The sequence below is a fragment of the Heterodontus francisci genome, chromosome 47 (genome assembly GCF_036365525.1).
Source record: "Heterodontus francisci isolate sHetFra1 chromosome 47, sHetFra1.hap1, whole genome shotgun sequence".
In the NCBI taxonomy this organism is placed as follows: Eukaryota; Metazoa; Chordata; class Chondrichthyes; order Heterodontiformes; family Heterodontidae; genus Heterodontus; species Heterodontus francisci.
Window position 1 is genome coordinate 7,028,386 of NC_090417.1, and position 27,535 is coordinate 7,055,920.

A 27,535-nucleotide genomic window follows, 5' to 3' on the forward strand; every position below is an offset into this window, starting at 1 on the left:
GGGAACTTCCATTGCCAGGTGGCCAAAACTACTCTTGACATGTGGTTGCTGCAAACAGTAGTTCTCCATTTACTGTCGTGGGATTTCTGTGAAATGGAAGAGCTGTCTTCCACTTGAAGGCGTTTGTTGTCACAGCTGTCATTATATTTAACATATAGTGTTGCGGATTTTAAAAAAAGTTATTCTAATTATAGTTCATATCGCGTGGTAGGTGGTGGCGTAGTGGTATTATCACTGGACTAGTAACCCAGAGACCCAGGGTATTCCTCTGGGGACATGGGTTCGAATCCCACCATAGCAGAAGGTGGAATTTGAATTTAATTAATAAATCTGGAATTAAAACTAGTCTAATGATGGCCATGAAACCATTGTCAATTGTTATAAAAACCCATCTGTTTCACTAATGTCCTTTCGGGAAGGAAATCTGCTGTCCTTACCTGGTCTGGCCTACATATGACTCCAGATCCACAGCAATATGTTTGACTCTTACATGCCCTCTGAAATGGCCTAGCCAGCCACTCAATTGTCCCTAACCGCTACAAAGTCTATAAAAAGGAATGAAACCGGATGGACCACCCGGCATCAACCTAGGCACCGGAAACGACAATGGCAAACCCAGCCCTGTCGTCCCTGCAAAGTCCTCCTTACTAACATCTGGGGGCTTGTGCCAAAGTTGGGAGAGCTGTCCCACAGACTAGTCAAGCAACAGCCTGACATAGTCATACTCACAGAATCATACCTTACAGACAATGTCCCAGACACTGCCATCACCATCCCCGGGTATGTCCTGTCCCACCGGCAGGACAGACCCAGCAGAGGTGGTGGCACAGTGGTACACAGTAGGGAGGGAGTTGCCCTGGGAGTCCTCAGCATGGACTCTGGACCCCATGAAGTCTCATGGCATCAGGTCAAACATGGACAAGGTAACCTCCTACTGATTACCACCTACCGCCCTCCCTCAGCTGATGACTCAGAACTCCTCCACGTTGAACACCACTTGGAGGAAGTACTGAGGGTGGAAAGGGCACAAAATGTACTCTGGGTGGGGGACTTCAATGTCCATCACCAAGGGTGGCTCGGTAGCACCACTACTGACCGAGCTGGCCGAGTCCTAAAGGACATGGCTGCTAGACTGGGTATGCGGCAGGTGGTGGGAAGAACATACTCGACCTCGTCCTCACCAATCTGCCTGCCACAAATGTATCTGTCCATGACAGTATTGGTAGGAGTGACCACCGCACAGTCCTTGTGGAGACGAAGTCCCGCCTTCACATTGAGGATACCGTCCATTGTGTTGTGTGGCACTATCACCGTGCTGAATGGGATAGATTTCGAACAGATCGAGCAATGCAAAACTGGGTATCCATGAGGCGCTGTGGGCCATCAGCAGCAGCAGAATTGTACTCAACCACAATCTGTAACCTCATGGCCCGGCATATCCCCCACTCTACCATTACCATCAAGCCAGGAGACCAACCCTGGTTGAATGAAGAGTGCAGGAGGGCATGCCAGGAGCAGCACCAGGCATACCTCAAAATTAGGTGTCGCCTGGTGAAGCTACAACCCAGGACTACTTGCATGCCAAACTGCGTAAGCAGCATGCGATAGATGGAGCAAAGAGATCCCATAACCAACGGATCAGATCTAAGCTCTGCAGTCCTGCCACATCCAGCTGTGAATGGTGGTGGACAATTAAACAACTAACTGGAGGAGGTGGCTGCACAAATATCCCCATCCTCAATGACGGGGGAGCCCAGCACATCAGTGTGAAAGATAAGGCTGAAGCATTTGCAACAATCTTCAGCCAGAAGTGCCGAGTTGATGATCCATCTCGGCCTCCTTCCGAAGTCCCCAGCATCACAGATGCCAGACTTCAGCCAATTCGATTCACTCCGCGTGATATCAAGAAACGACTGAAGGCACTGGAAGCAAAAGCTATGGGCCATGACAATATTCCAGCAATAGTACTGAAGACCTGTGCTCCAGAACTTGCCGCACCCCTAGCCAAGCTATTCCAGTACAGCGACAACACTGGCATCCACCCTGCAATGTGAAAAATTGCCCAGGTATGTCCTGTACACAAAAGGCAGGACAAATCCAATCCGGCCAACTACCGCACCATTAGCCTACTCTCAATCATCATTAGAGTGATGGAAGGTGTCATCAACAGTGCCATCAAGTGGCACTTGCTTAGCAACAACATGCTCAGTGACGCTCAGTTTGGGTTCCGCCAGGACCACTCAGCTCCTGACCTCATTACAGCCTTGGTTCAAACATGGACAAAAGAGCTGAACTCAAGAGGTGAGGTGAGAGTGACTGCCCTTGACATCAAGGCAGCATTTGACCGAGTATGGCATCAAGGAGCCCTAGCAAAACTGAGGTCAATGGGAATCAGGGGGAATATCCTCCGCTGGCTGGAGTCATACCTCGCACAAAGGAAGATGGTTGTGGTTGTTGGAGGTCAATCTTCTGAGCTCCAGGACATCACTGCAGGAGTTCCTCAGGGTCGTGTCCTATGCCCAACCATCTCAGCTGCTTCATCAATGACCTTCCTTCAATCACAAGGTCAGAAGTTCGCTGATGATTGCACAATGTTCAGCACCATTTGTGACTCCTCAGATACTGAAGCAGTCCGTGTAGAAATGCAGCAAGACCTGGACAGGCTTGGGCTGATAAGTGGCAAGTAACATTCGCGCCACACAAGTGCCAGGCAATGACCATCTCCAACAAGAGAGAACTAACCATCTCCCCTTGACATTCAACAGCATTACCATCGCTGAATCCCCCACTATCAACATCCTAGGGGCTACCATTGACCAGAAACAGAACTGGAGTAACCATATAAATACCGTGGCTACAAGAGCAGGTCAGAGGCTAGGAATCCTGAGGCGAGTAACTCACCACCTGACTGCCCAAAGCCTGTCCACAATCTACAAGGCACAAGTCAGGAGTGTGATGGAATACTCTCCACTTGCCTGGATGGGTGCAGCTCCAACAACACTCAAGAAGCTCAACACCATCCAGGACAAAGCAGCCCGCTTCATTGGCACCCCATCCACAGACATTCACTCCCTACACCACCGACGCACAGAGGCAGCAGTGTGTACCATCTACAAGATGCATTGCAGCAATGCACCAAGGCTCCTTAGACAGCACCTTCCAAACCCGCGACCTCTACCAACTAGAAGGACAAGGGCAGCACATACATGGGAACGCCACCACCTGTAAGTTCCCCTGCAAGTCACACACCATCCTTCACTGTCAAAATCCTGGAACTCCCTTCCGAACAGCACTGTGGGTGTACCTACCCCACATGGACTGCAGCGGTTCAAGAAGGCAGCTCACCACCACCTTCTCAAGGGCAATTAGAGATGGGCAAAAAATGCTGGCCTGGCCAGCGACGCCCACATCCCATGAATGAATAAAAAAAAAAATCTGCATGAAGCATGACACTTTGGGTATGAACATTGCAATACTCTTGCTGCCACATAATTTTGTTTTTCTTGGCAATTTTGTCCTCCCCTCCTCCACTTTTGAAGATGTTGACTCCTCATTGGGGTATGGTTCCACAGACATGGTTGGTCTCATGGGCTGACTGGCCTTCTCTGCACCAAAAGCTCCATTAAGTTTTTATGACTGTATGATATCATGTAAGATTGCACTCCTAGAATGGAAAGCAACAAGGTCAGCTACAGATGTTTCTTTAGTCAATAATTCTGCTACATCTTAATCTTGGATATAGTCTCCTGTGGAGGTTCGGTGCCTGCATAATTGTAGTACGCTGCTTACTGAGAATTATTGTCCATATAATTTCCCAAACTCACAGAAATATTAGAGCCAAGAGTGGGGGCTTGAACTATTCCCCACTCCCCCTTTTTAGGGTACAGTGGGAACAAAACTGGAAAAGCTTGCCACCATCCAGCACTTGATCAGCATGCTTTCCATCAGATTCAATAACCATCTCCATCACCACTGGCGCATTGTGATTGAAAGAATGGACTGACTACAGGATGTACTTCAGCAACTCACTAAGCTTAGTTGGACTGTGCTTTCCAGCTGGTGATTTCTGCCTCCAAGGGCATGATCAGCAAGATCTTGGCAACACCACAACTTCTAAGTTCTCCTCCGCACACCATCCTGACTTGGAAATATATCACCATTCCTCGATCGCTGTAAAGTCAAAATCCGAGAATTCCCTACCTAACACTTTTGTGAGAGCATCATCATCACAGGGAACTGTAGAAAATACCAGCTACCATCTTCCCAGTGCACCACTGGATGGGCAGTAAATGCAACTCTGCCAGTGTTGCTACATCCTGCGAACAAATAATAAAGAGACACTGATTGCCTGTTCGCATTGTTAGGTCAGGGTGTCAGATAGCTTAAATTTTACCATGATCAGAGATGAATAGCAGCTCAAGCCCAATATCTGGCCCTGACTTAGAGTGTTGTCTGCTCAACTTCCAGAAATTGCTGGTCACTCGGAGCCACTTTTCCCCTGTTGGTTGGATCTTTCCAGATCCCAGCTGGGTCCATGAACTGAACACCGCAAGGGAAACAAGAAATTTTGACTTGAATGAAGGGAAAACCTGACACCATCTGGTACATTTTGTTTCAATCAGACTTCCTGCTGCCATCGATGGGGCCTCATTGACGCCAGCCATGGAAATAACTGCTGAACATATTACTCCAACCTGCTGACTCGGAAAAGGAGATATATTGGCAAGCTCCACATCATGAAATATGTAGTGTATTTGGAAAAAAAAATGACAGACCTAAAGATTCAAACATTTGTGCAACAAACTTCGAATGAATCATCTGTATTCAGTTAGCCACGTTATTAGAGCCATGCTAATGATCACGGCATCCTTATTATTTGGTTTCAACAGTATTAGTTTCCGGTGTCTGTCGGCAGCATGAGTAATTATTTCCATAAAGAAATCTAAATGAAGTGCCTGAGAGGAAATTCCAAAGTTATTTGAGATGGCAGTCCGTCTATTTGGTAAGTTATCATGACCACAGTTCAAAGTCTTAAATAATTAAGTCCACATCACGTAAACATGATGTTCCACTGAGAAACTGTTGGCTGTGCAGAGTCCTAACCTTATTTTTAAAAAAATGAAAATTAGAAACATCTTTTCCTTTCTCCCAGGTTGGCCTTGGTCCCAAACCTTCATTTGGGAAGCCTGTGGGTGTCATCACCCAATAAGCATATGTCTACTCAGGTTTTCTTTCCAAAAGGTGGACAAACATGCCCCCAATTGGATGAAGCCCAAATTAGAAACTTTGTGCAGCTTTTTATTGTAAATTGAAAGGTTAACCCTGAGTCCCAGATTTACTTGGCTTACCCTGTGCAAAATAAAGTGTTAGCCTTGGCTCTGTTGGAGCACTCTGGCCTCTGTGTCAGAATATTGTGTGTTCAAGCACCAGTCCAGACTTGAATACGTAATCTAGGATAGCACATCAATGCAGGACTGAAGGTGTGCTGCATTATCAGAGGTGCTGTCTTGCAGATGAAATGTTAATCTGAGACCTCATCTCCCCTTTCAAGTGGATGTAAAATATTCTATGGCACTTGTTGAAGAAGAGCATTGGAATTCTCCCAGTGTCCAAGTCAACATTTATCCATGAGCCAATGCTACTAAAAAGCAGATTAGATGGCCATTTATCTCATTGCTGTTTTGTGAGGCCTTCCTGTGTTCAAATTAATTACCCATATTACACCAGTGCCTAGGGGAAATGGTGGTGTAGTGATGTCACTGAACTAGTAATCCACAAGGCCAGGCTAATCCCCGAAGGACATGTGTTCAAATCCCAACATGGCAGCTGGTAGAATTTAAATTCAATTAAATAATAAATCAATCAATTAATAAAAATCTAGTCGTGGTGCCATTAATCTATCGTCAATTGTTGTAAAAACCCATCTGGTTCATTTAATGTTCTTTAAGGAAGGAAATCTGCTGTCCTTACCTGGTCTGGCCTGCATATGACTCCAGACTCATGGCCATGTGGTTGATTCTGAAATGGCCTCGCAAGCCATTCAGTTGACAAGGGCAATTAGGGACCACTGATGATGCCCACATCCCATGAAAGAATAAAAAAAAACTATTGTTCAGAGGCACATCATTCACAGTAACCACCATGAGGGGCAAAAAGAATTTTATTGATTCAAGTTATTTCTTCTTTCTAATGAAAATATTTAATCTAGTATCAATTATTTGAATATTAGCTTAACATTGAAGTGTTATGAGTTCACATAGTTTCAAAAACTATTTTAATAATCCTTAATAAAAATATGATTGTGCAGATTTCGCATATGACCCTTTCCTTCCCTCAGCTGTTTGTGTAATATTGTAACACAGGGAAGTGTTGAAAGCCAGGGTTGTATGGCACAAGTATGTGAATGGATGAATGTTTTCCCTTTGAGAATATTTACATCAAAGCTTCTCTCAGGAGTTTAACTGAAAGAAAGAATTTATTGTATTTCTTGTATTTGTATTGTATTTGTAAGATTGTAAATCTTGTATTTACATCGCACCTTTCATGACCTCAGGACATGCCAAAGCTCTTTGCAGCCAAATAAATAGTTTTTGAAATGTAGTCACTGTTCTAACATAGGAAACGCAGCAGCCAATTTGTGCACAGCAAGCTCTCATGAACTGTAGTGTGATAATGACCAGGTGATATTGGTTGAGGGATAACTTTCGGTGAGCATAACAGGGAGAACTTCCTTGTTCTTTTTCTTAAGTAGTGCTATGGGATCTTTTACAGCCACCCAAGAGGATAGACAGGGCCTCGGTTTTATGTTTCATTCAAAAGACAGCACTTTTGACAGGACAGCATTCCCTCAGTGCTGCACTGGAGTGTCAGCCTTGACTTTGTTCTCGTGTCCTGGAGTTCTGACTGAAAGGTGAGATTGCTACCACTGAGCCTTGGCTGACATTTTGATGGGTGGGTCCGTGAAAGAACTGATTGTACATGGTCTCTAGCAGAAATTGACTTGTAGTAACAAATTAGGTTTTTTCATCTTGTAGGTTCTACTATTGCAACATAAAAAAGCCTCATGTTTTAAATTTGGGAAATGTTTTCATTCCGTGATGAAAATTATAAAATTGACCGACATTATATTCTGAAACCTGTGGTATTAAATGGAATGATCTTAACAGGGTTATTCTCTGCATGCAAAGTCATGAATATTTACCTCTTCCATTGTGTAAAACAAAAAGCAAGATGCAATGACGGGTAATAAAGTAATGGCAGACTTCTGAAATGAGGCCTTTGTACCTGTTTTCACACTGGAGGCAAAAGACAAATACCAGTATCAAGTATAAAATGGTATTGGAGAAAATGAAGGGCCTTAAGACACACAGATGTGTCGTGCAGAATGGTTCCCACCTTAGAGTATTAAATGAAACAGGTTGGGAAAATGCAGATTCATTAGTTAGAATTTTCCAGAGCTGTCTAAATTCAAGACTTGTGCTTTTTAGTTTGGAAAATTGCAGTCATTCCATTATTTAAGAAAGGAGAGAAAGAAAGAAACCAGGAAACTCCAGGTCTAACATTAGATAATGGGAACTTATTGCATCCGATAATCAGGAGCAGCGTGACTGAGCACTGGAATGATCTCCAATGTGTGCTTGATCGAAGAGATCAGCATGGATTTGTGAAGGGTAGGTCATGTCTAACTAATCTAGTTGAATTTTTTGAAGAGGGAACTAACATGGTGGATAGGGACAGTGATGTTGGACTACCAGAAAGCATTTGAGAGGGTTCTGAACAAGAGATTATTAGCAAGCATAAAAGCACACTCTATTGGAGGTAACATGTGACGGGGTAATCTGTCAATACCTCAAATTTAACATTTTCATCCCCATGTGAAATTTCTTCATGACCTTGCACCACCCCACCCACCCCCACCAATCTCTAGCCCTGCAATTCTCCAGGATAACTCGCCCTCCAATTCTGCCCTCCTGAGCATCCCCAATTTCCATCACTCCAACATTGGTGGCAGTGCCTTCAGCTGCCAAGGCCATAAACTCTGGGTTTCCCTTCCCTAAACCTTTGCCCCTCTCTCCCTCTCTCTCCTCCTATAAGAGGCTCCTTAAAAAAATCTCTTTGACCAAGCTTTTCATCACCTGTCCTAATACTGCTATGTGGCTCAGTGTCAAATTTTATTTACCCTTGTGAAGCACCTTCAAACATTGACAGTGATATATGAATGCAAGTTAATGTCATTAGTAATTGGGCGGGTGGTAAGAGGCAGAGAGCAGGGGTAAAAGGAATGCACTCTGATGGTGGGATAGGACAAGTGGTCTCCAGGGATCTGTATTGGGGCTTCATCTTTTAACCATATGTAGCAAAGACATGGATAAAGGAATAGAGAGTTACATAAGTTTGAAGACAGTCCCAAGTTAGGAGGCTGTCTGTGTGGAGTGAAGCAGGAACTTGCAAATGGGCATAAATAGATAAGTTAGTGGGCAAAGCTATGGCAGATGGAGTCGAATGTGGGGAATTTGGACTTGAGAAGGCAAATCAGAATGTTTCCTTAAAATGGCGTGAGACTTGGAGCTGTGGATGACAAAGGGATTTGGTTTTCATGAGCACAGATCAGTAAAATCTGGTGCACAGGTATCCAAACTAATCAAAAAGGCTAATGGAAAGTTGGCTTTTATCTCAAGGGGGTTAAAATACAAAGGGGAGAAAGTGATATTGTATAAAGCCTTGGCCAGACACCATTTGGAGTTCTGTGTTCAGGTATGGCACCATATCTCAAAGGATATATCGGCCTTGGGCAGTGCAGAGAATAATAGCAGGACTTAAAGAGTTAAATTATGAGGACAGATTGTATAAACCAGGCTTGTATTCCCTTAAATTGAGTAGGTAATGGGGTAATCTGATTGAGTAATTTAAAATGATATAATTTGATAGGTAGATGCACAGAAACTTTCCTCTAGTAGGGGAATCAAGAACACGGGGGGGAAGCACTTTTTCACACATTATGTATTGGACATGTGAAACTATTTTCCCCGAAAGAAGGACTCTGGGCTAATTGAAACTTTCATGACTGATAGCGACAGATTTTTGTAAGGTAAAGGTATCGCGATTTGTGGATGAAAGACGCGTAAATGGTGTTGAGGAGTCGAAGTGACATGTTTTTGAGATTGAGATAATATGGCAGATTTTGCAAGGCTTGTGTTTCCAGCTGGACCACACATACAGCCAAGAAAATTGTGTGTGTTCTGTCTCCAATTTTCCATCCATTGATGTCAATTCCATTAACTGGCTCATTTATCTTCCACTTACCAGTTTGAGTGAAAGATCCCTAGCCAAACAATAGTCTCTTTTTTTCTCCTCACAAATGCTGATAGGCTAGTGTATTTCCAGCATCTTTTGTTTCAGAGTTCTAGCACCTACAGCTCTTTTGTCTGTTTGCTTTCTTTTGAGGGTAGATGTCGCAAATTTGTGTTCTCTGCCAATTCATAACAACTACTCATAAAAGCTACCTTGACGCATGGATTCCCAAGTTGTGTTCCCAGATGCGCAAATTGGTAAAAATCTGTCCCTTAATGAGCAAATGGGCAAGAAGACAATATCCGCAGGATGCGGGCATGTTCCCACAGCAATTCCAGACTGTTGAAAGTGCTGTCCGCACTATTACTACATGTTGAGTCACACAAACCAGCCATGAATCACAAAAGCCACTTTGAAAATCCACCCAGTGTTCTATATTTTGTGTGGGCCGAGGCAGATCACAATAAATAAGTTGTTAGAATGCTTTCCACAATGAGACCGTTCAAATAAAAAAATGTTTTTGAAATACCTGTGTGCACCAAAAAAGATGAGTGCATTCTTACGAACTTGCGTGCCATTTATCTCCTGGTATTAAGCATGTCCTAACTCAGCACAGAGAAACTGTTTCTTTCAGTCTTTGACACATTGGATTTATTACAAATAAAAAGAACTCCAAGGCAGTAAATTTATTTTTATTCACTTTTCACTGATGTGTTCTTTTTCTTTTGATAGGTTCTGTCCTCATGATTTAATGCTTGCATATTCAATGAACCCACTAAGTGCTGTTTTCCTTGAAAATGCAAAATATGTGCCTCCTCCTTATATTGGAATTTGCTTCTCTTGCCCTCAGTCAAAAAGGCTAACAGAATATTTGCCTTTATATTGTAGAGGGCTAGAATATAAAGGGGAGGAAGTTTTGCTGCAGCTATCCAAAACCTTGGTTAGATCACATCTGGAGAACTGTATTAAGTTCTGGCCACCGCACCTTAGAAAGAATATGTTGGCTTTGGAAGGAGTGCAGTGCAGATTCAGTAGACTGTTATCATCGCTCCCAGGGTTAGCTTATGAGGAAAGATTACATAAACTTGGCTTCTATCCTGGAATATGTATGGTTAAGGTGTGGTTTGATTGGGGTTTTTAGGATTTTGAAAGGAATTGATAGGTTTGATAGAGAGAATCTTTTTCTGCTGGTGGGCAAGGGGACTGAATCTTAAAATCAGGTCCAGACCATTCAGGAGATGTTGGGAAACACTCAGGAGCAGGAACTTGGCTTTTATTTTTTTAAAGTGAGTATCTTTGCTGATTCACCTACATCTTGTGGTTTAAACTCCCCTGAGCTTTGACTCCAACTTGCCAAGCATACTCCATCACATCATTCCTCACACCCACTCAACTTTCAGCAGCACCCAGCCTTCACTTTCTGTGCACCTCATCACTTCCAAATTTATCCATCCACTGTTGTTACTCACCCCAATGGTCATGTAAATTGTGATGCATCTGTCTCATAGTCACCCTTACCCAGCACACTGAAATTGTCAGATGAACGCCTGAGCATTCCTCACTCACAGATTGTTTCTTCACCCCTTGCAGGAGAACAGAGTGAAAAACACAAGGAAGAGGGAGAGGACTGGCGGTGATCCACCACAAATTGTCCAGTTCACTGATGCAGAGGAGCAGGCTTTGGAGATAGGTAGCACATCTGCATCTCTTGGAGGTGGAGAGGCTGGGAGCTAGCAAACAGCTGGTGACACAAATATAAATATTACAAATGATACAAGTGCTTGCTTTATTTCATAAATGACTGAACTGTGAGCAGGCGGAGCATGGTGATTATGAAGATTGTGACTTTGCCATGACTAAATCACATCCCTTTCTTCTGTCTTCTAACACCTGCAAGCATATAGCAAGTGTTGCAGGGCATTCATGAGGACGATTCCTAAGAAGACCTCATTCCTTCTGAGGGTGCACCATCATAGGATGTATAGTCATGCATCAGTTCAAATACTCGCACGTCGGTGACCCCACTTTGACCTACATTTGGGTTTTCACCTGGTGATTCGTAACTCACAAAGGACCACAAGCTGACACTGGTGGCAGGGACAGCTGTGGAGAGTCTGCGTCGTGGGGATGGTGCAATCCTGTCTGAGCTCTGCTTATCTGGACACAGAAGCTGAACCGTGGGGGCTATAATTGAGAAGGAAAATGCTAGAGGTGCATCAGGAACTTAGCCAGCTACTGACAAACATGCCATGGACACTATACAATAGCTAGTGGATTGTGGGCCCAGGAAATAACAAGGATACCTGCATGGAGAGAAAGTTTCTTCCATGGAACTTCAAGCATCTTTCCCAAATCAATCCATGCAGACCATTTGCATAGCTGTGCAGCCTTTGAATGCCAATGTCTTCCACCCTGAACAAGATGACAAATGCTTTATCTATGGCTTGAAAGCTGGCCCAGAGAGAGAGGGATGATGGCGAGAGGGATCAGAGAAATGGGAACTCCACTCAAACACTCCCTCTTCTCACTCATTGACTCCTTCCTCCCAGGTCAGTTCCCAGTATTCTGCCTCTTCATCCTGATGGCTGAGTCTTCCCCTACACAGATGCAGGTGGAACAGACTTTGGCAGGGCCCACAGGGGCTCTGAAACCCAGAGGACACAGGTTTAAAACATCTCAGCAGTCATGGCAAGAATCTGAGCAGCTCGCCTCTAACCCTGCCGAAGCCTCACAGAATGCAGTGGGTGGAAGAACGGGAGGTGTTAGGATCCTTTCTAATGAATGAATGTTTTTTCATTTGTTTCATGGGATGTGGGCATCGCTGGCTAGGCCAGCATTTATTGCCCATCCCTGATTGCCCATGAGAAGGGAGTGGTGAGCTGCCTTCCTGGACCAAATGTCTTCTTTCAGTAATGAACTTGTGATCTATAGCAGAAATAGTGTCTCAGTAACTTTTATAGGTAGTATCAGATCAAACGTGATACAGTCAGAAAGAACATCTGGTGCAGAAATAGTGCCTAATCAAGTGGATTATCATCCCTTTTAATCGCTCCACTGTTGGTCTGCTCAGCTGCCTAGGCTGGAAGCTCTGCAATTCCTTCCCTAAACATCTCCACCTCACACTCCTCCCTGAAGATGCTCCTCAAAACCTACCTCTTTGACCAAACTTTTGATCACCTGTCCTAATATCTCCTTACAAAGCTCAGTGGCAAACTTTGTTTGGTAATGTCCCTGTAAAGCACTTTGGGACATTTTACTCAGTTAAAGGTGTTATATAAATTTAAGTTGTTGTTGTTTACATTATCTTCAGGGAAGCTGAGTTGCTGAAAAATACAAGACATGGCAAAAGCCTCTGTGAAGCTGTCCCTGTACATCTACAGCACATCTGACACTATAATGCCAGTCTTAGAAGTAGGATCTTACAAATAATATTTTGAGGTAGGTACGTTAAACCCTTTGAGTCTGAAAGCTAGAGGCCCCACCAAAATTTAAGATTTATATTTCTGTGGTTGTCTTAATCTTTCAATTTTGCTCCCACTTCCACGTTTTAGAAATTTCCTATTTCTGCTCTGGAGGTAGTTAAAATGGAATTGTTGGAAAGTATTCAGTTAACTGCAAGCCATTCTGCTCAGTCTGTGACACCACACTGACTGCAGAGAACAGTTCAAAGGAAATACTGCAAAACGCCAAAAAAAAGTTACTTTTCCAGGAGAGGTATTATTCAAACACCAAATGTCTTCCTTGTGCAGGGACTATAGGGCTGGGCTCAGTGCAACTGAATTTAACATTTTCTTTGCTGTTCTTGGTTTCTGTTTGCTCTCTCGCTGTGGTTGTGTTAGAGCAGTTAATTATTGGCAAGAGTTAGTGTGAAACTGTGGGTTTTCTTTTGTGCCTGCTGATTTTTTGGGATGATATCTGAAAGGTTTGGGGGACACGGAATGGGGGTCATCCTCATCCTGGTCATAAAAGGGCTGCTCCTTTCTTAGAAATAGCCCCCTCCCCAAGCCCAGTGTATAGAGGGAGGAGAAATTTGAGCGGATGGGGGTGGGGGAAACAATATCTCCACCAAAAACTGCTTGCGCACCTCCTGACAGTTTTCATATATTTACAGAAGCACGTGCTCTTAATGAAATGCTTTTCAGTTGACATTCTGAAAATCTAGAATTATTGCATTCTGAGTTTTGCTGTATTAGAAATGTGCTCTGTCCTCAAAACTCTGAAATATTCAGTTTCCAAAGATTTTCAGGTATCTTGTCACCTCCCACAAAGGAATAATGGCACCAGGTCTGATCGATTGATTTACTGCCAGCTTTGAAAACAAAGCTCTTCATTGCTAAATTTGAACATCTTTTCCTATCCTTTATACATCTTGCTATAGTATACAACAGCTGGTAGCAAGCTAACAGTTCATTTTACATCTCTTCTGATTGTTATTTTTAATGACTTCAATGGTCACCTTTCATGATGGATCATGGATGAATTGAATATCCATATATACAAGGCACATTGGCTTATATTATTGAGACTGCATTTGTAAAAATTAGTGTTTTGCGGCAATACATGCAGTGATGCAAATACGACTCTCGTGACAGGAGGTCCGAAGGCAAACCCAGTTGTTTCTGCCTGGGGCTGCTGACTCGGGATTTAGCTGTTCCCCCTATTGCTCTGTTTTGCTGCTTTGGAACCATTGTGTGTGTCAACTTTGGCTCAGTGGGTAGCACTCACGGCTCTGAAGGTTGTGGTTTCAAACCCGACTCCAGAGACTTGAGCACAAAATCTAGGCTGACATTTCATTGCCATCTTTTGGATGAGACGTTTGCCCATTTGCCCCCTCAGGTGGATGTAAAAGTTCCCATGGCAGTACTTTGAAAAAAAGAAAGGGAAGTTCTCCCCGTCTCTTGGCCAATATTTATCCTTCAACACACACCACCAAGAAGAACGTAAATATTTAACAGTAATCACTTTGATGTTTGTGTGATCTGGCTGTGCTCAAATTATCTGATGCATTTCCTATATTACAACAGTTACTACACTTCAAAAGTACTTTGTAAAGAGTTTTAGGGCATTCCGAGGTTGTGAAAGACACTATATAAATGCACATTTTCCTTTCCCCTTCAAGTCATCCATTATGTTTGTCAGTCAGCTGCTTTTCACAGGATGGCAGCTGAGAATGCTTTGACAGCAATCTCCTCTACCTTATTGGATCTGTAAGGGCTACAAACAGTCAACACTCATCCTACTCAACTACACATCCCCTTGGGATACATTTCTGAGGAATTGCAACCATACTCTTCGCCCGTCCCATCGGCTGGAAAGCAGACAACTGGTGGGCACTTGAACCACAACTCACACATACATATGCATATGCCCTCTCCTGCCCCTGGATTTTTTTTTAAAGATCACCAAAAAATGCAATGCCTACTTTGAAGATACAAAACAATTCAGAACAAACTCCAAAAAAGGATTTTGAAATTGTTTAATGCAACAAAAATCCAACAAAACATTACCAACATTCGCATTCATTCAAAATGAAACTGGTCATAATTACAAGAGCAAACTGATTATTTTAGGTCACCTTTAGACTACAAAGAAAAGGTATTTGCCAGGGCGATTGATGGCAGGAAGAAACTTTTAACAATGATACAGTTTTTTTGTTTGAATTATTGGGTTGGGGACAGTCCATAACTTTAAAAAACACAAACATGTTTTATAAAGCTTGGTGTCTGAGCACAAATATAAAATAGACGTGTGTACAAAATGGTTACGGTCACACTTGTTCTCCTAATTTGGAAACGTTTGTGAAATGAAACAAAGAATAACATTGGAGAAGAACGGAAGAGCTTAAAACGGAGATCTCTGCTAACACTGAATTATGGATGGAGCCCCGTAAAACATCATTGTGCAGGTGTCAACTAAGTAAAGCTAGCTACAGAATTGGGGTGAACACTGGGCATGGAAGGGAATGATATCCAAAGCATTCACCAAAACAAGGCACCTGAAAAGAGATGTGTCTGAAATAATGCTCACTGATCACCACCTTTCAATTCATCTACTTCAAATTCACAGTGTAGTACATCCCCATAAATCTTTACAATATGATTAGATCTAAAGTTCCTCTGAGAACCAGTAATAGCTGCTGGAAAATAACAGCCCCACCCCCCAAAAAAAAAAATAAAGCATACAAATGAGTTGAATGCTTTAATTTTTGGCCTCCTGAAGGCACCCTTATCTTGCAAAAAGGACATTTGTTTTGTTCAGCAACATCTGAATTGAAGATTTTCTAAAACAAAACCAGTTGCATTGCCACACAAAGTGCATGATGGATTGATCACCAGCTTGGCGATTTGATTCCAAAATGGTCAAGTTGGCAAAGTTTCTTTGAGGGATGGTATTTTAAAAACTAATTAGTGATTTAATCTTACAAATGCCACACTTATGAGCTTTATTCATCTCCTTTTAAGATCATTGGTGTTACGCACTATCTTAAATCCTCAGGGTTGTCAACTAAGCATCGAGGCAATGCTATTCTTGAGCAAGAAGGCAAATGCATAACAGTGGTTCTGAGGAGGCATTTTATCTGACTGTCCTTTTGAGTCCATGCCTTTGCTCTATGTAGTCCTTCCACCTGAGATGGACTCCAGAGAGCACATACTGTTCAATTTGAATGAGTTAAGGTCTGATTGATACATCACCCTGTCACTTGACTTGAGCAAATAATTTTTAGTTTGCAAATAGAATGATGCAGGAGCGCAGTATGGGAGCCATCATAGTCTTCCAGAGGCACCTGATTGACTTGTTGGGCTTGCTGCATTCTCATGAATAAAAGTTGCTCATGGTCACAGCCAGCTGTTGCACATGAGTCATGAGACAAAAGCTCTAAGTTGCTACCCAAGCATTCACGCACTTTAACAACGGGCAAAGAGCCAGCCAGGCAACTAGTCTGCCCATCCCTGTTAATGTTGCTGAAACTCTTTAACCATTGATTTTTAACCAAGTAACAGGAAAGAAGAACCTGCTGGGATTTCCCAATGAGATCTCACATATAAATTAAATAACGTAAAATCAAAGCTAGAAGGCTCCTCAGCTATGTTAAGTTATAAAGTAAAAGCAAGAATTGATCTGTCTGGTCTTTTACATGTCTCGCATAATAGAAACAGGCTGTGCGTGGCTCACCTAAAACACCGCACCATGAAAGTTAGCCTGCCAGGAATTTGGTGTTAATTAAGAGTGATGATGTATGCAGCCAATTTGCAACTTCTGAAATGAATATACTTACCTTTGATTTTTTTTTAATCACCATGTCTTCAGGACAGTCATAAAGCACAGTGGGAATGTAAAGGGGCCCAGTTTTATTTTTGGAACTGTATTTTCTCTGGACTTCATTGTGAAAAAGTACTCAGCTGCTACCTTGAACTGGTCCAGTTCATAAAACAGGCACACCCAAACTAGCCACTTTTCTGCAGTTCTTAGGTCATGCCCAAATAATGGAACCAAAGCGCAGCCAAAGTGTGAGGGAATTAATAAACACACATCTTTAGGCTCAAGAGTTTTATCTGCGATAGGATAATCTGGCTCAGAATCTTTGGCACCAAGCTACATCTGGTTTAGCGAGAAATGGAAGAAAAGTGCAATGGTCTAGACATCAAGGAAGCAAGCGTCAGCAGTCTGCACACTCACGCATTGCACAAATTTCAACATTTACATGTTCAGATTTTATGGCTTCTTCTATCCCTGAGATTTTGGTAATGATAAGGAAACTGCCCTTTATAACCTGATTCACATTCTAAAGGTTGCCATTTTGAGTCCTGACTTTCAAATCCATCAGCCACGCATATTTGAGGCATGTTCAGATCTTTGCTGGGCAGGTCGGTGCATCTCTGTTTGTGTGTGTGGGTGTTTAAATATAGAAGCAGAAAATTTATCTGTATCTTGTTTGACATTTGAATGATTCATGCTGGATAAATCAGTGATCAAGGGTCATGTTTACCTTGTCCCTTTCTAAAAGGTATATGGATGAATTTTGACTTTGTCCTCAAGGTAGGAACATAGAAGCAAGAGTAGCCATTCAGCCCATCAAGCCTGCTCCATCATTCAATTTAAACACTGGTCAACAATTTTAAATACTTACTGCCTCAAGCTTAAATGAACCACAAGTATTGGAGGCAAAAAACAGCACCTCCTTTCCCCTGCACACTAAATTCCCACTTGCACCTAATTCCCAATGTTTGCACTCAGTTTATAATGCACTACAATTATGAGCAGTCCATGTGACCACACAGGAGGAATCTACAAGATTGTCATTGATCAGAGATCAGTGCATCTATAATGCCTCATTGATCGGAGATTAGGGATCTATAATCGTCATTGATCAGAGATCTGGAGATCTATAATTCCTCATTGATCAGGGATCTATAATCATCACCACTGAGTCACCATCTATGATAGAATCTTGACTTCAAAGGGGAAAGAATTGTAATCCAGGCTGCCAAATCACTATCACTATCGCCCAGGTAAAATGACCATCAATAGCCCAAGTTTAAAGAGGAAAATGGGATCATATTGCTCAACAAATAATCATTTAATTTGTACAAGTGCAGAGACTACATAAGGAAGTACTGCGGCCGTACCCACAACATAAAAATGCCAAATATTGGGCCATTTCAATACAAATGGAGCTTGCTGATACTGTCTCCTCATTGAGCAGCAATTTTACTATCGTACCAAAGCTTTCTGCAGAACTAAAAATCATCAGGCTTTGACTAAAATTTCCCAAATGAACAGAGCTGTGAATGTTCCAACCCATGAACCAATGGGTAAATCAATTGACATAACACTTCTCCAGTCTTAAATGGGATGTACGTATCCATGAGATTGAAAGGCATGGCTGTAGCTTAGCCTAATTTTATGCCATTTTCATCTGTTAAGGCATTTAATTTTGTCTGGGATCTGTAAGGAACTGAGCTGAAGTAGCTTGTGAATGCTTGATTCTGAGCAAACCCCCTCCCGCTCCTTCCTGGGAAAAGTTTGTTCAATCTGCTTGGAGCAGAAAAGCTCACGAGCAGCAGGTCCCAGATGTTACAGAAGCAAAATGCAGATGTTCACATATTTTATGCAATGCCTTATGGCTGATGACCAACTCTCTGCCTACAGCAACAGAAAGCCCCTGTAAACATATAGCAAAATATAGTTTATAGGTTTCACATAGAAGAGAAGCAGAAAGGACCACCCCCCCCCCCCCCCCCACAGAAATTTTTAAAGAGTGAATTCACAGAGAGTTACAAGAATTGTAGGGGAAATGAGGAGAATTTTCTTCACACAGAGGGTTGGTAAGAACTGGAATGCACTCCATGAACGGGTGCTGGAAACAGATTCAAAAGGAACTTTCAAAAGGCAATTGGACATGTACTTGAAGAGGATTAATTTGCAGGGATATGAGGAAAAAGCTGAGGTGTGGGAGTAAAGTGGACAGCTTTTTCAAACAGCTGCAACAAGCAGGGCAGGCCAAATGCCTTCTTTCAGTGCTATAAGATTCTATGGTTCTAAGGACGACAAAAGTGGTTTCCATTTTTCACCAATATTCTTCCCCTGTTCTCCTTTCCTCTCCTGAAGGTGTCAATTGATGCATCACTGGCAGCTCCCATTTGCTACCTTACTCAAGTGGATATTCAGGGTGAGCGTACAGTGAAAGCCTTGACTGTTTATCTTGAGAATCATCGCAGCGTAAGCCACCTCATGTCCACAAATGGGCACTTTTCAGCAAGGGTGACTGGACAGTAATCAGGAGCAGGAAGGTAGCTGGATTTCGTCCCTCATCAATCTCTTATGCCTGGGCAGTGGACACTGAAAGCCAGCCTATTACTGCTGCAGCTGGGATAAGTGAACACACAGACTTCACATTTATGTGCTGCTCTACACCTTTGCTCCCGGATCTATTACCTAACGACCTTTCAACCTTGCTCCACAAAAAAGACATACATCTTTCTTTACTCTATTCTGCTTATATTTATTTTCTCATTTTTCTCTCAACAGTTGCGTACAGATACAACTTCCACTATAACCTGGCATTCACATTTTGGTGACAAATCTCCATGTGACTGTGGGCATGCCCAATAATGTAATCAGAAAGTATTGAATGTTTGGGAAATAGTATTTTCAGACCCCACTGCTGTGGGAGACATTGACCAACTCATTGGACTCAAAAGGTCAGTGTGAAGCCAACCTTCTGCCTTCTCCAGTATAGTAGAATATTGATCAACACATAATCAGTATTTTCTAATGTTTGCTTTTGCCTCCTCCGCCCTCTTTTCCGAAAGGCTCGTTGCTGAGGTACAGAGCCAGGAGCTCTCCCACTGCGTCATCCCATTGAGGATTGTTGGCAGTGAGAGTTCACAGGATAATCACACTCTGGGACAACACAAGATCCCAACCTCACCAGATATTCTTCACATGCATGCACCCCAGCAAGGATAGCAATTTCGACCCTGACTAACTGTTTCCTTTTCCTTAGCCTCAGATATTTTTAAACTTTCGTTTGTAATTCTCACCACTTTAGGTCTTGACATCCATGCAATTCTTGTCAGGGCAGTAACATCCATCTAAACGACCAAGAGACAACTCCTGGTCTGTTTCTCCCCCTCTCTCTCTCTCTCTCGCTCTCTTCCCCTTTCCCCACTTTATCTTGCTGAATCTCCTAGTTGATAACATTTCACCGACTAGGATGTCTAACTCTCGGGTTTATTACACTGAGTTACATGGTGCGTTGGGACATTTTGGAGCTGTTTTCAATTGCTAAGTCAGTTTACAAACTATGCCTGAACGTTAATGAGATATAGAGAACAGTGGGAGGACAAGGCCCTCTGATCAGTAAATGAAAAATAATTCTGGAGAAACAAACAAGGAATCCAAGGAATGCTCAGATGAAATAAATATTTATCCCATCCCTAGCATAAATACTGAAACAGCAGGCAGGAAGCATGATGAAAACCTGATTTAGGGATTACAACAGTTACTTCCTAGATTCATTCCTTCTTCAAGAAATTAATCCACGTCCATTTCCAGAAAGGCAGCTACAAAAGGTTTAGGAAGTGCAATGTCATAATTAAGAATACAGTCCGAATTCTGTTTGCATCAATAGCTGCAAGGTTACAGCACACATCTGTATTTCTGATTTTTCAACAGTGTTTCAATGACAAATGTACGCAAAAGATTTGGCTACACCTCAGGAATGTTAAAATTATTCCAATTTTAATACATTCCTTATCACCAGTGTATCAAGGAGACCCATTGGCTGTACCAGGTAGTGCTGGGCCTTTTTCTTTTGAGTTTCAGATGCCAAATGGACAGAACCCGACTGTACGCTTATCCTACCAGACGTAGGAGGAATGAAAAGTACCAACTGAGATCTAATGAGAAGCCACAAACAAGAACTTGCTGCTTTTCTTCAGCATTAAAGCTCCAACATATCTTCCTGAATTTATCAAGTTATGAAGGGATGGCATGGCCAATGGCAAGCTAAGCTGTTGACAAGCAGGCACTTCCACCCAAAACAAAAATAACTATTCGAGTCACTAATCCTAGACAGAACAATCAATAGAAAAGACAAGTTACTGTCATTAAACATCTGTTGTCCGGATGCCGTCGTCATCTATGTTGTATTGAAAATGTTGCTCATTTTTGGGTACAGGCTGTGATCGGTGTCTGCGGCGCTTCCCTTGACCATTCACATCTTCCTTCATTGCCAGCTGTGATTTTGGTACTTCAGATGATGCTTTCAGGACATTCTCATGCCTGCCCACCTCCTCTACTGGAGATAAAGGTGGATCACCAGCACTTGGCACAGGAGTCCATGGCTGCCATGAAGACACCACGGAGGTAGACTTGGTGAGAGGTCGTTTTTCTTCTCCTTGTGGCTTGGAGCTAGACAGAGGCCACAACGACGATGAGGAGGAAGGGTTCGATGTGGTCAAGGAATCGAGTGGATGTGATGACGAGGTTCTGCTGATGAAGGCGGATTGGACTGGAACTGCCTGTGAACAGTATTACAGAAGTGAGGAAGGGGAGATATAATGTAACTGAAATTTCATTGCCAAATACCATGCAACCTGTAATCCGATGAACAATGATGAACAGAAAAAGATCCTCTGATTCTTGCAGCCTGCCCCACACAATTCTGATACCTTGTGTATACCCTTTCTCCACCCCACACAAAAACCATGGAATCATTCTGTATAGCTATGTGCATTCAAAGCATACTGACAACACAGCGAATTGGCAACGCTTTCACAGTATATTCGTGGCTTTCCATTAAAATATCCACAGGCATTGTCAAAGTAGTGAAGTTTCACTGGGAAAATTTGCTTCTGAGGAAGTACCTGGCACAGCAGCTTAAAAGTTGTGAATCCCCAGCAGCCACCTGCCAAAATGACCCCAATTACAAGCCCAGATCAGCTGTTTGAAAAGAATTATGGTGTGACTTCATTTGGTTACTTTTCGAGGCGGGAGAGAGTTAATCATATTCCACTGAGCTGCAAAGCCACAGCTTGAAATAATGAGCAACCATCTGCATTCTGACTCATTCCCTGGCACTTCAGTCAATGTAACTGACTGGCCAACAAGTGCCGTTGCTTCTTTTTCAACTTGATGAAAATAGAAGACTCCATCAGTATTTGTCAAAATCAACCAACAACCAGCCCAAACATTTATGCACAACCAGCAGATGGTACAAATGAGAATAGAAAATGGTAAATAGCTTTTTTTGTTCTCATTGAATTCTTACAATTGGGGTGTGGTTACCTTTGGGTTAAAATTACCTCTTTTTCTCATTTATTTCTACTCACGCCTTTTGAAGACCTAGATTTTGCATTGAGAATACCAGTGAGTCGAACAGTGCTCACTGTTATTCTGTAGTAAATTGGACAGAAACCTCCAAGCTCGCACATGCACAGTTACCTGTAGAAATTACAGATGTCGCAGTCTGATTTGCTCTGCTCCTCTAGACATTACTCTATCCCAGTACATCGCCAATAGAATCAGCATTACAAACCACACTAAAGCATGAAGTTGGGTTACCTACCCACTAAACACGTGAGAATAAATTAGGGCTGATGCATTCGGGTACAAGTGAATTTTCAATGGTGTGATAAATCTTAATAACTGCCAAACAACATCTCTGGCACTGAAAATTAATTTTACAATTGTGGAGTCTCATTCCTTCAGAATTTAATAATTGGTGGAGATTTTTTTAAAAATTAAATTTTTCTTAACTTTTTTTCTGCCTCTTTTGTCTGTCTCATCCCAACTTTTCCTCTCTTTATTCACTTTGTGCTTATACATGATTTTATGATGAATTAAATATTCTAATTTATACTTCCTGGATTAGACTCTGCATGTCTCAGTAATGATCTTTCAATCTGATTGGTTGAAGAGCCATGTTGTTGCTTACCCTGTTCACACACCTCGCAGATCCCCTGTAGAGGGAGACGAGCTGATCTCTAGAAGATCCCACTGAAAGGCCTGTGAATAATCTGTGGGATAATGAATGGTGAATACCATTCCTTCGCAACTGACTGCAAAATATGGGCCAAACTGATCCCCACTCAAACAAAGAGGCAGGGAGCCAGTTGCTGGTCCATTTCCAATGCAACACTGGAACTACTCTGGTGCTGGGAGTAACTCAAGATTATTTGCCCTCTATTTTTTCCCCCGTGATTGGGAACTTGCAGTGCAAAGTTTTGGAATCTGAGAATAGACACTGGTTCAAATTCTATCTAGAAGAGCCTCAATGATCCCATCCAAAAATATTCATTCAGAATGTAACAAATAGCTGATTGTTAGGAGTCAGGGAACATATTTCATATTCGTTCATGGGATGTGAGTTTTTCTGGCAAAGCCAGCATTTACTGCTCATCCCTAATTATTCTTGAGAAGGTGGTGGTGAGCTGCCTTCTTGAATGGCTGCAGTCAATGTGGTGTAAGTACACCCACAGTGCTGTTAGGTCAGGAGTTCCAGGATTTGGACCCAGCAACAATTAAGGAGCCACAATATATTTCCAAGTCAGGATGGTGTATTGAGGAGTATTTTACTTCAAGTAGCAAGAATCTGAGTTTTATTCACTTGTGCACTTTTAAATAAAGTTTAAGCAGAAGTAGTTTTGGCAGATTTCAGGAGATAGAAGTAATGACAGTGATAAAATAAAACTGATCAGAAACGTTGAAATGCTTTTGAGTAATTTGAAAATCAAGCATCTTTTTTAATGAAATGGATACAAAGAATTATAAGTTCATCTTTAAAAAAAATGTTTTTACTTTCGTGACAAGTCATCTTCGTGAGGCAGGGACTAGTTAGGGTGACTTGTTCGGACTGATGAATGCAATGGTGCTGAATCAGAAGCACGGAAGACAGCATTATTGTCTTATGTTAGAGAGGGCAAAATCAGCACATGAGTGTCTCCGATTCTTAATTCTTATCGTCTTTAAATCCTTCCATCGCCTCATACTTCCCTATCTCTATAATCTTCTCCAGCTCTACACCAACCCGATACTCTTTGTCTGCCTCAAACTTCATCTACATCCCTCTCTCTTCTCACCATCATTGACGTTTTCAGCCACATAAATTCCCTGCAATTCTCTTGCTAAATCCTGCTATATCTCTCTCTTCCTATGACCCTACTTCAAACCCACTTCTTTGGCAAAGTTTTTAGTCCCCCCTGATAATCTCTCCTCCTTTGGCTCAGCTTCCATTGTCCTCAGTCTCTCTCAAGCTCCTTGGGATGTGCAACATGAATGGAAGTCATTGTATTTGTTTCTGATCACGACTCAGCAAAACCTGCTGCATGCTTGCCCGTATGAACATCAGGTGATTGAGATCAGCCCCAATATCTCCCCACAACGCTGATAAACCCCCACCCCCCGCCTGCCCCCACAAACACACACCCAGTTAAATAGAATGGACAGTTAGTGAAGGCACATGATACTGGCTCTCAGCCAGCAGTCATTGCCTCCAGGAAAGGAGAAGGCAGCAGATAATTGACAAGAGGAAAATGATGACAAAAAAGACAAATGGTGCCAGTTGATCGCATTTCTTACAACTTAAAATCATTATCTACAATTCCATCACCACATCTGAGTGCTGCTTATTGACTGACTACCAACGTTAACATAATTACTAGTGGCTTTTCAACTTGGCCTGAATGTGTTTGAGTCAAAATTCTATTTTAAACTGCATTTTAAATAAAGAAGCGGACTCCAACAAATCGAAATATTTTACATGTAGGAGGGAACGTACTGTGGCAATACTCGAGCACTTGAGCACCTTAATTGCCTGATTGATGGCCTTCATCCAGCTTTCCATCTCTGCAGGACTATCTGCCTGTTTACATAAAACAAAATACAAAGATCAAATTACTTCATCTTCAACAGCACATTTAACGAAAAAGGCTCACAAACTAATTTACTTCAATAACCCTTTTTTGTTTTGGTTCTGTGGCTCGACACACTGTTATCCTCTGCACAGTTACATTCAGTTTGCACCTTTAAAACTCATTATACCACCTTGTCAAACTTTCAGTCAACCTGACCAATATTGGCTGGGAGGTGGTTTGAGATGGCCTGAGGTAGTGAAAGGTGCTATATAAATGCAAGTTCATTCTTTTTAGCAGCTATGTTTGTGATAACTCTCTCTTTCACATACAGCCACATTCAATTCACTTGGATATAGAGGAACAGGAGTGGGCCATTTAGTCGGCCTATTCCACACTGTGAGTTTCAGTATAATCAGGGGAAAATGTACATGTTATTTTTGATGGGAACAAAACTGAATAACCTGGTAGTTTGATTTTTTTTTTAAAACAGCATGGGGGTCATTTTAGTTTACATAATTTCAATTTGAAATTAACAGAATTCCAAATGAAGTGATTTGAAATTAAGAGCAGTGAACAGACTAACACACTTTGTTTCTTCTCACTGTTCCAATGTATTTAAATGAGCAAAAAAAAATTCTGCATCAATAATCATTTGCTTGGTGACTCAATGTACTTTTATCCCTTGTGCAGGTGCATTCAGTTTGCAGCATTAGTTAATCTCATTACACAACCTGGTCAAATTTCCAGTTGGCCTGACCAACAGCACTAAAACAGAATATCTGGTCATTATCACATTGGTGCTTGTGGGAGTTTGCTGTGTGTACATTGGCTACCATTTCCTATATGTAGTGACTACACTTCAAAAGTGTTTCATTGGCTGTAAAGCACTTTGGAACATCCTGAGGTTGTGAAAGGCTCTGTATAAATGCAAGTCTTTCTTTTTCAAAAGTATGTTGGGGAACTTCTCTCTTACACATGATCGTAAGTAATATCACAACAAAACTAATTTAATCATTCGAAATAGTTAAGTTAGACATCACAATAGTTCCTGTATTGAATTCAAGGCACGCACACTGCATTGATTCTTCAAGGAATTCGTAAATATTGGTTTTGTAGTTTTTATATTTGGCATTTCGGCATTTCAGTTAAATTGCAGAACAGCTGGACACAACAATGTTACCACTAGGAAATTAGAAATGTTTAATCCCTCAAGTGTGACGATCAGTAGAATAATATTTTGGACTTGATGATGAGAAAACCATTAATACTGAAGGACGTGTAATGAGTTAATTGTAGTCAGGCTATTAGAAATTTCTGGGTATGTGGTATTCTGCATCTGCCAGGAAATGGCACTGCTGATCTTGTGCTTCAAATATAGTGACTGCTGTTGAGTGTGGTCTCCCTCAGGAACTTCCATTTGGAATACACCCACCCATACTATTCTGGTAACTAGAATTAGCCTTTTTCTGCACTGCAATCCAACAGCCCTGACCAAGTCTCTTGAAGGCCTGTCTGCTTAATAAAATATCATGAGGACTTTTAGTATGAAGCACAAGCATAATGCAGAGGAGATTCAGCAAACCTGACTGCCTCTCCCATGCAGTAGAACCTGTGTTTTTTGCATTATGGTATCGACAATAGCTGGACCTATTTTAAAATACCACACTAACAGTGGGATGGTATCTTTCCTAATGACTGGCTCATTACAAAGCATGAGCCTTCAGCTTACTGGCAGCTAAGATCTACATCGTCTCTACCTCCAACCACAAGCTACCTTGAATTTGTAATGGAGCTGGAGACAGGGCTTGTGACAGAGATATGGACTGAAGCCATCTATTTTGAATGTGGGTGCTACCTCTACTGGCAGCAGCGCTGCTGACTTTGGACAAATATTGACTATAAATGATAGGCTGTGACATAGTTTATGGCCTGGAATTGAATCAGGAAGACGGCTCAAGGCAAGTCATGCGATCTCTTGCCTCCCAGGTTCTGCTTCCTTAAACGCCTTTGGCTGTTTTATATCTTGGCTATCTAGTTTAGCCAAATGATCGGGATGGGAACAGAACCACCAAATGGCTGCACTTTCTCTGCACTTGCCATCCAGCTGTTGGCGGTTCCTTTCCCCACCAGAACACCCAGCAGCTGTCACCCAATAAAAGAAAAACACTGAGAGCAACGCAAAAAGAGTTAGGGAAAAGGAAGAGAGACAGAGAGGCTGAAATAATTAATTATTTGGTTGTGAAGTATTTTGGAATATGCAGAGGACATGGAAAGTAAATGCAAGCAGGGGCATGTCGTGGAAAAACCATGGTTTCTATGGTTAAAGGGATTGCCCCCAATTTCAGTAACCATGGCAATCATCTACTTTGATGTCGTTAGTAGAAGGAAATTTTTTAACATTTATTTTGCTTAAGGAATTTGAATTTATTTCATGAAGTCACTAAGAGAGTAAGACAGAGAATAGCAATTTTAAGATTTAGAAAAAAAATCTGCAATGCAAGTATGCATGTGAAGAACTCCAGAGAACATTCGGAATTACTTTATAAAGTTCAGCTTCCTCATTCTATTGTACAACAGTGCGCCTTGGTGGCAGGAAAAGGATTTACAGCATGACGATAAGCTCCTGGCATTTTCATGCGGTTTTGCTTCTCAGCCATCACATGGTGCTGTTGCATTTTTTAAACCAGGTCTTTCACTGAGCAGTGTAATGGTGTCAAAGCAGCATCTTTCAAAAGTCAGCTAAGTAGGGATTTTACCTTGCACTGTCAGATATCTGTTGGAAGTACTTTCAGTCACTTCATGCTTCAAAATAAAACACAAAGAAACATAACAATGCAGCACTGGGGGACTGCTGTTCTATTGGAGATGCTAGAATTTGGATGAGA

At 42.1% G+C, this 27,535-nt stretch overlaps 1 protein-coding gene across 2 annotated transcripts in view; it reads right to left on the bottom strand.

The window, feature by feature from the left end:
• Positions 1–14,750: 14,750 nt before the first annotated feature.
• LOC137357056 (pleckstrin homology domain-containing family A member 2-like) overlaps positions 14,751–27,535 on the bottom strand; it is a 120,140-nt gene continuing 107,355 nt past the window's right edge. Inside the window, exons 11-12 of one of the 2 annotated variants that reach the window (XM_068023033.1) lie at positions 24,602–24,658; positions 14,751–21,317 (exon numbers count right to left, since the gene is read on the bottom strand). In XM_068023033.1, the coding sequence (XP_067879134.1) occupies positions 20,904–21,317; positions 24,602–24,658 (471 nt within the window). In that variant the 3' untranslated portion in view covers positions 14,751–20,903. Of the gene's footprint in view, positions 21,318–24,574; positions 24,659–27,535 lie in introns of both variants that reach the window. The other variant, XM_068023032.1, reaches the window with a different exon arrangement.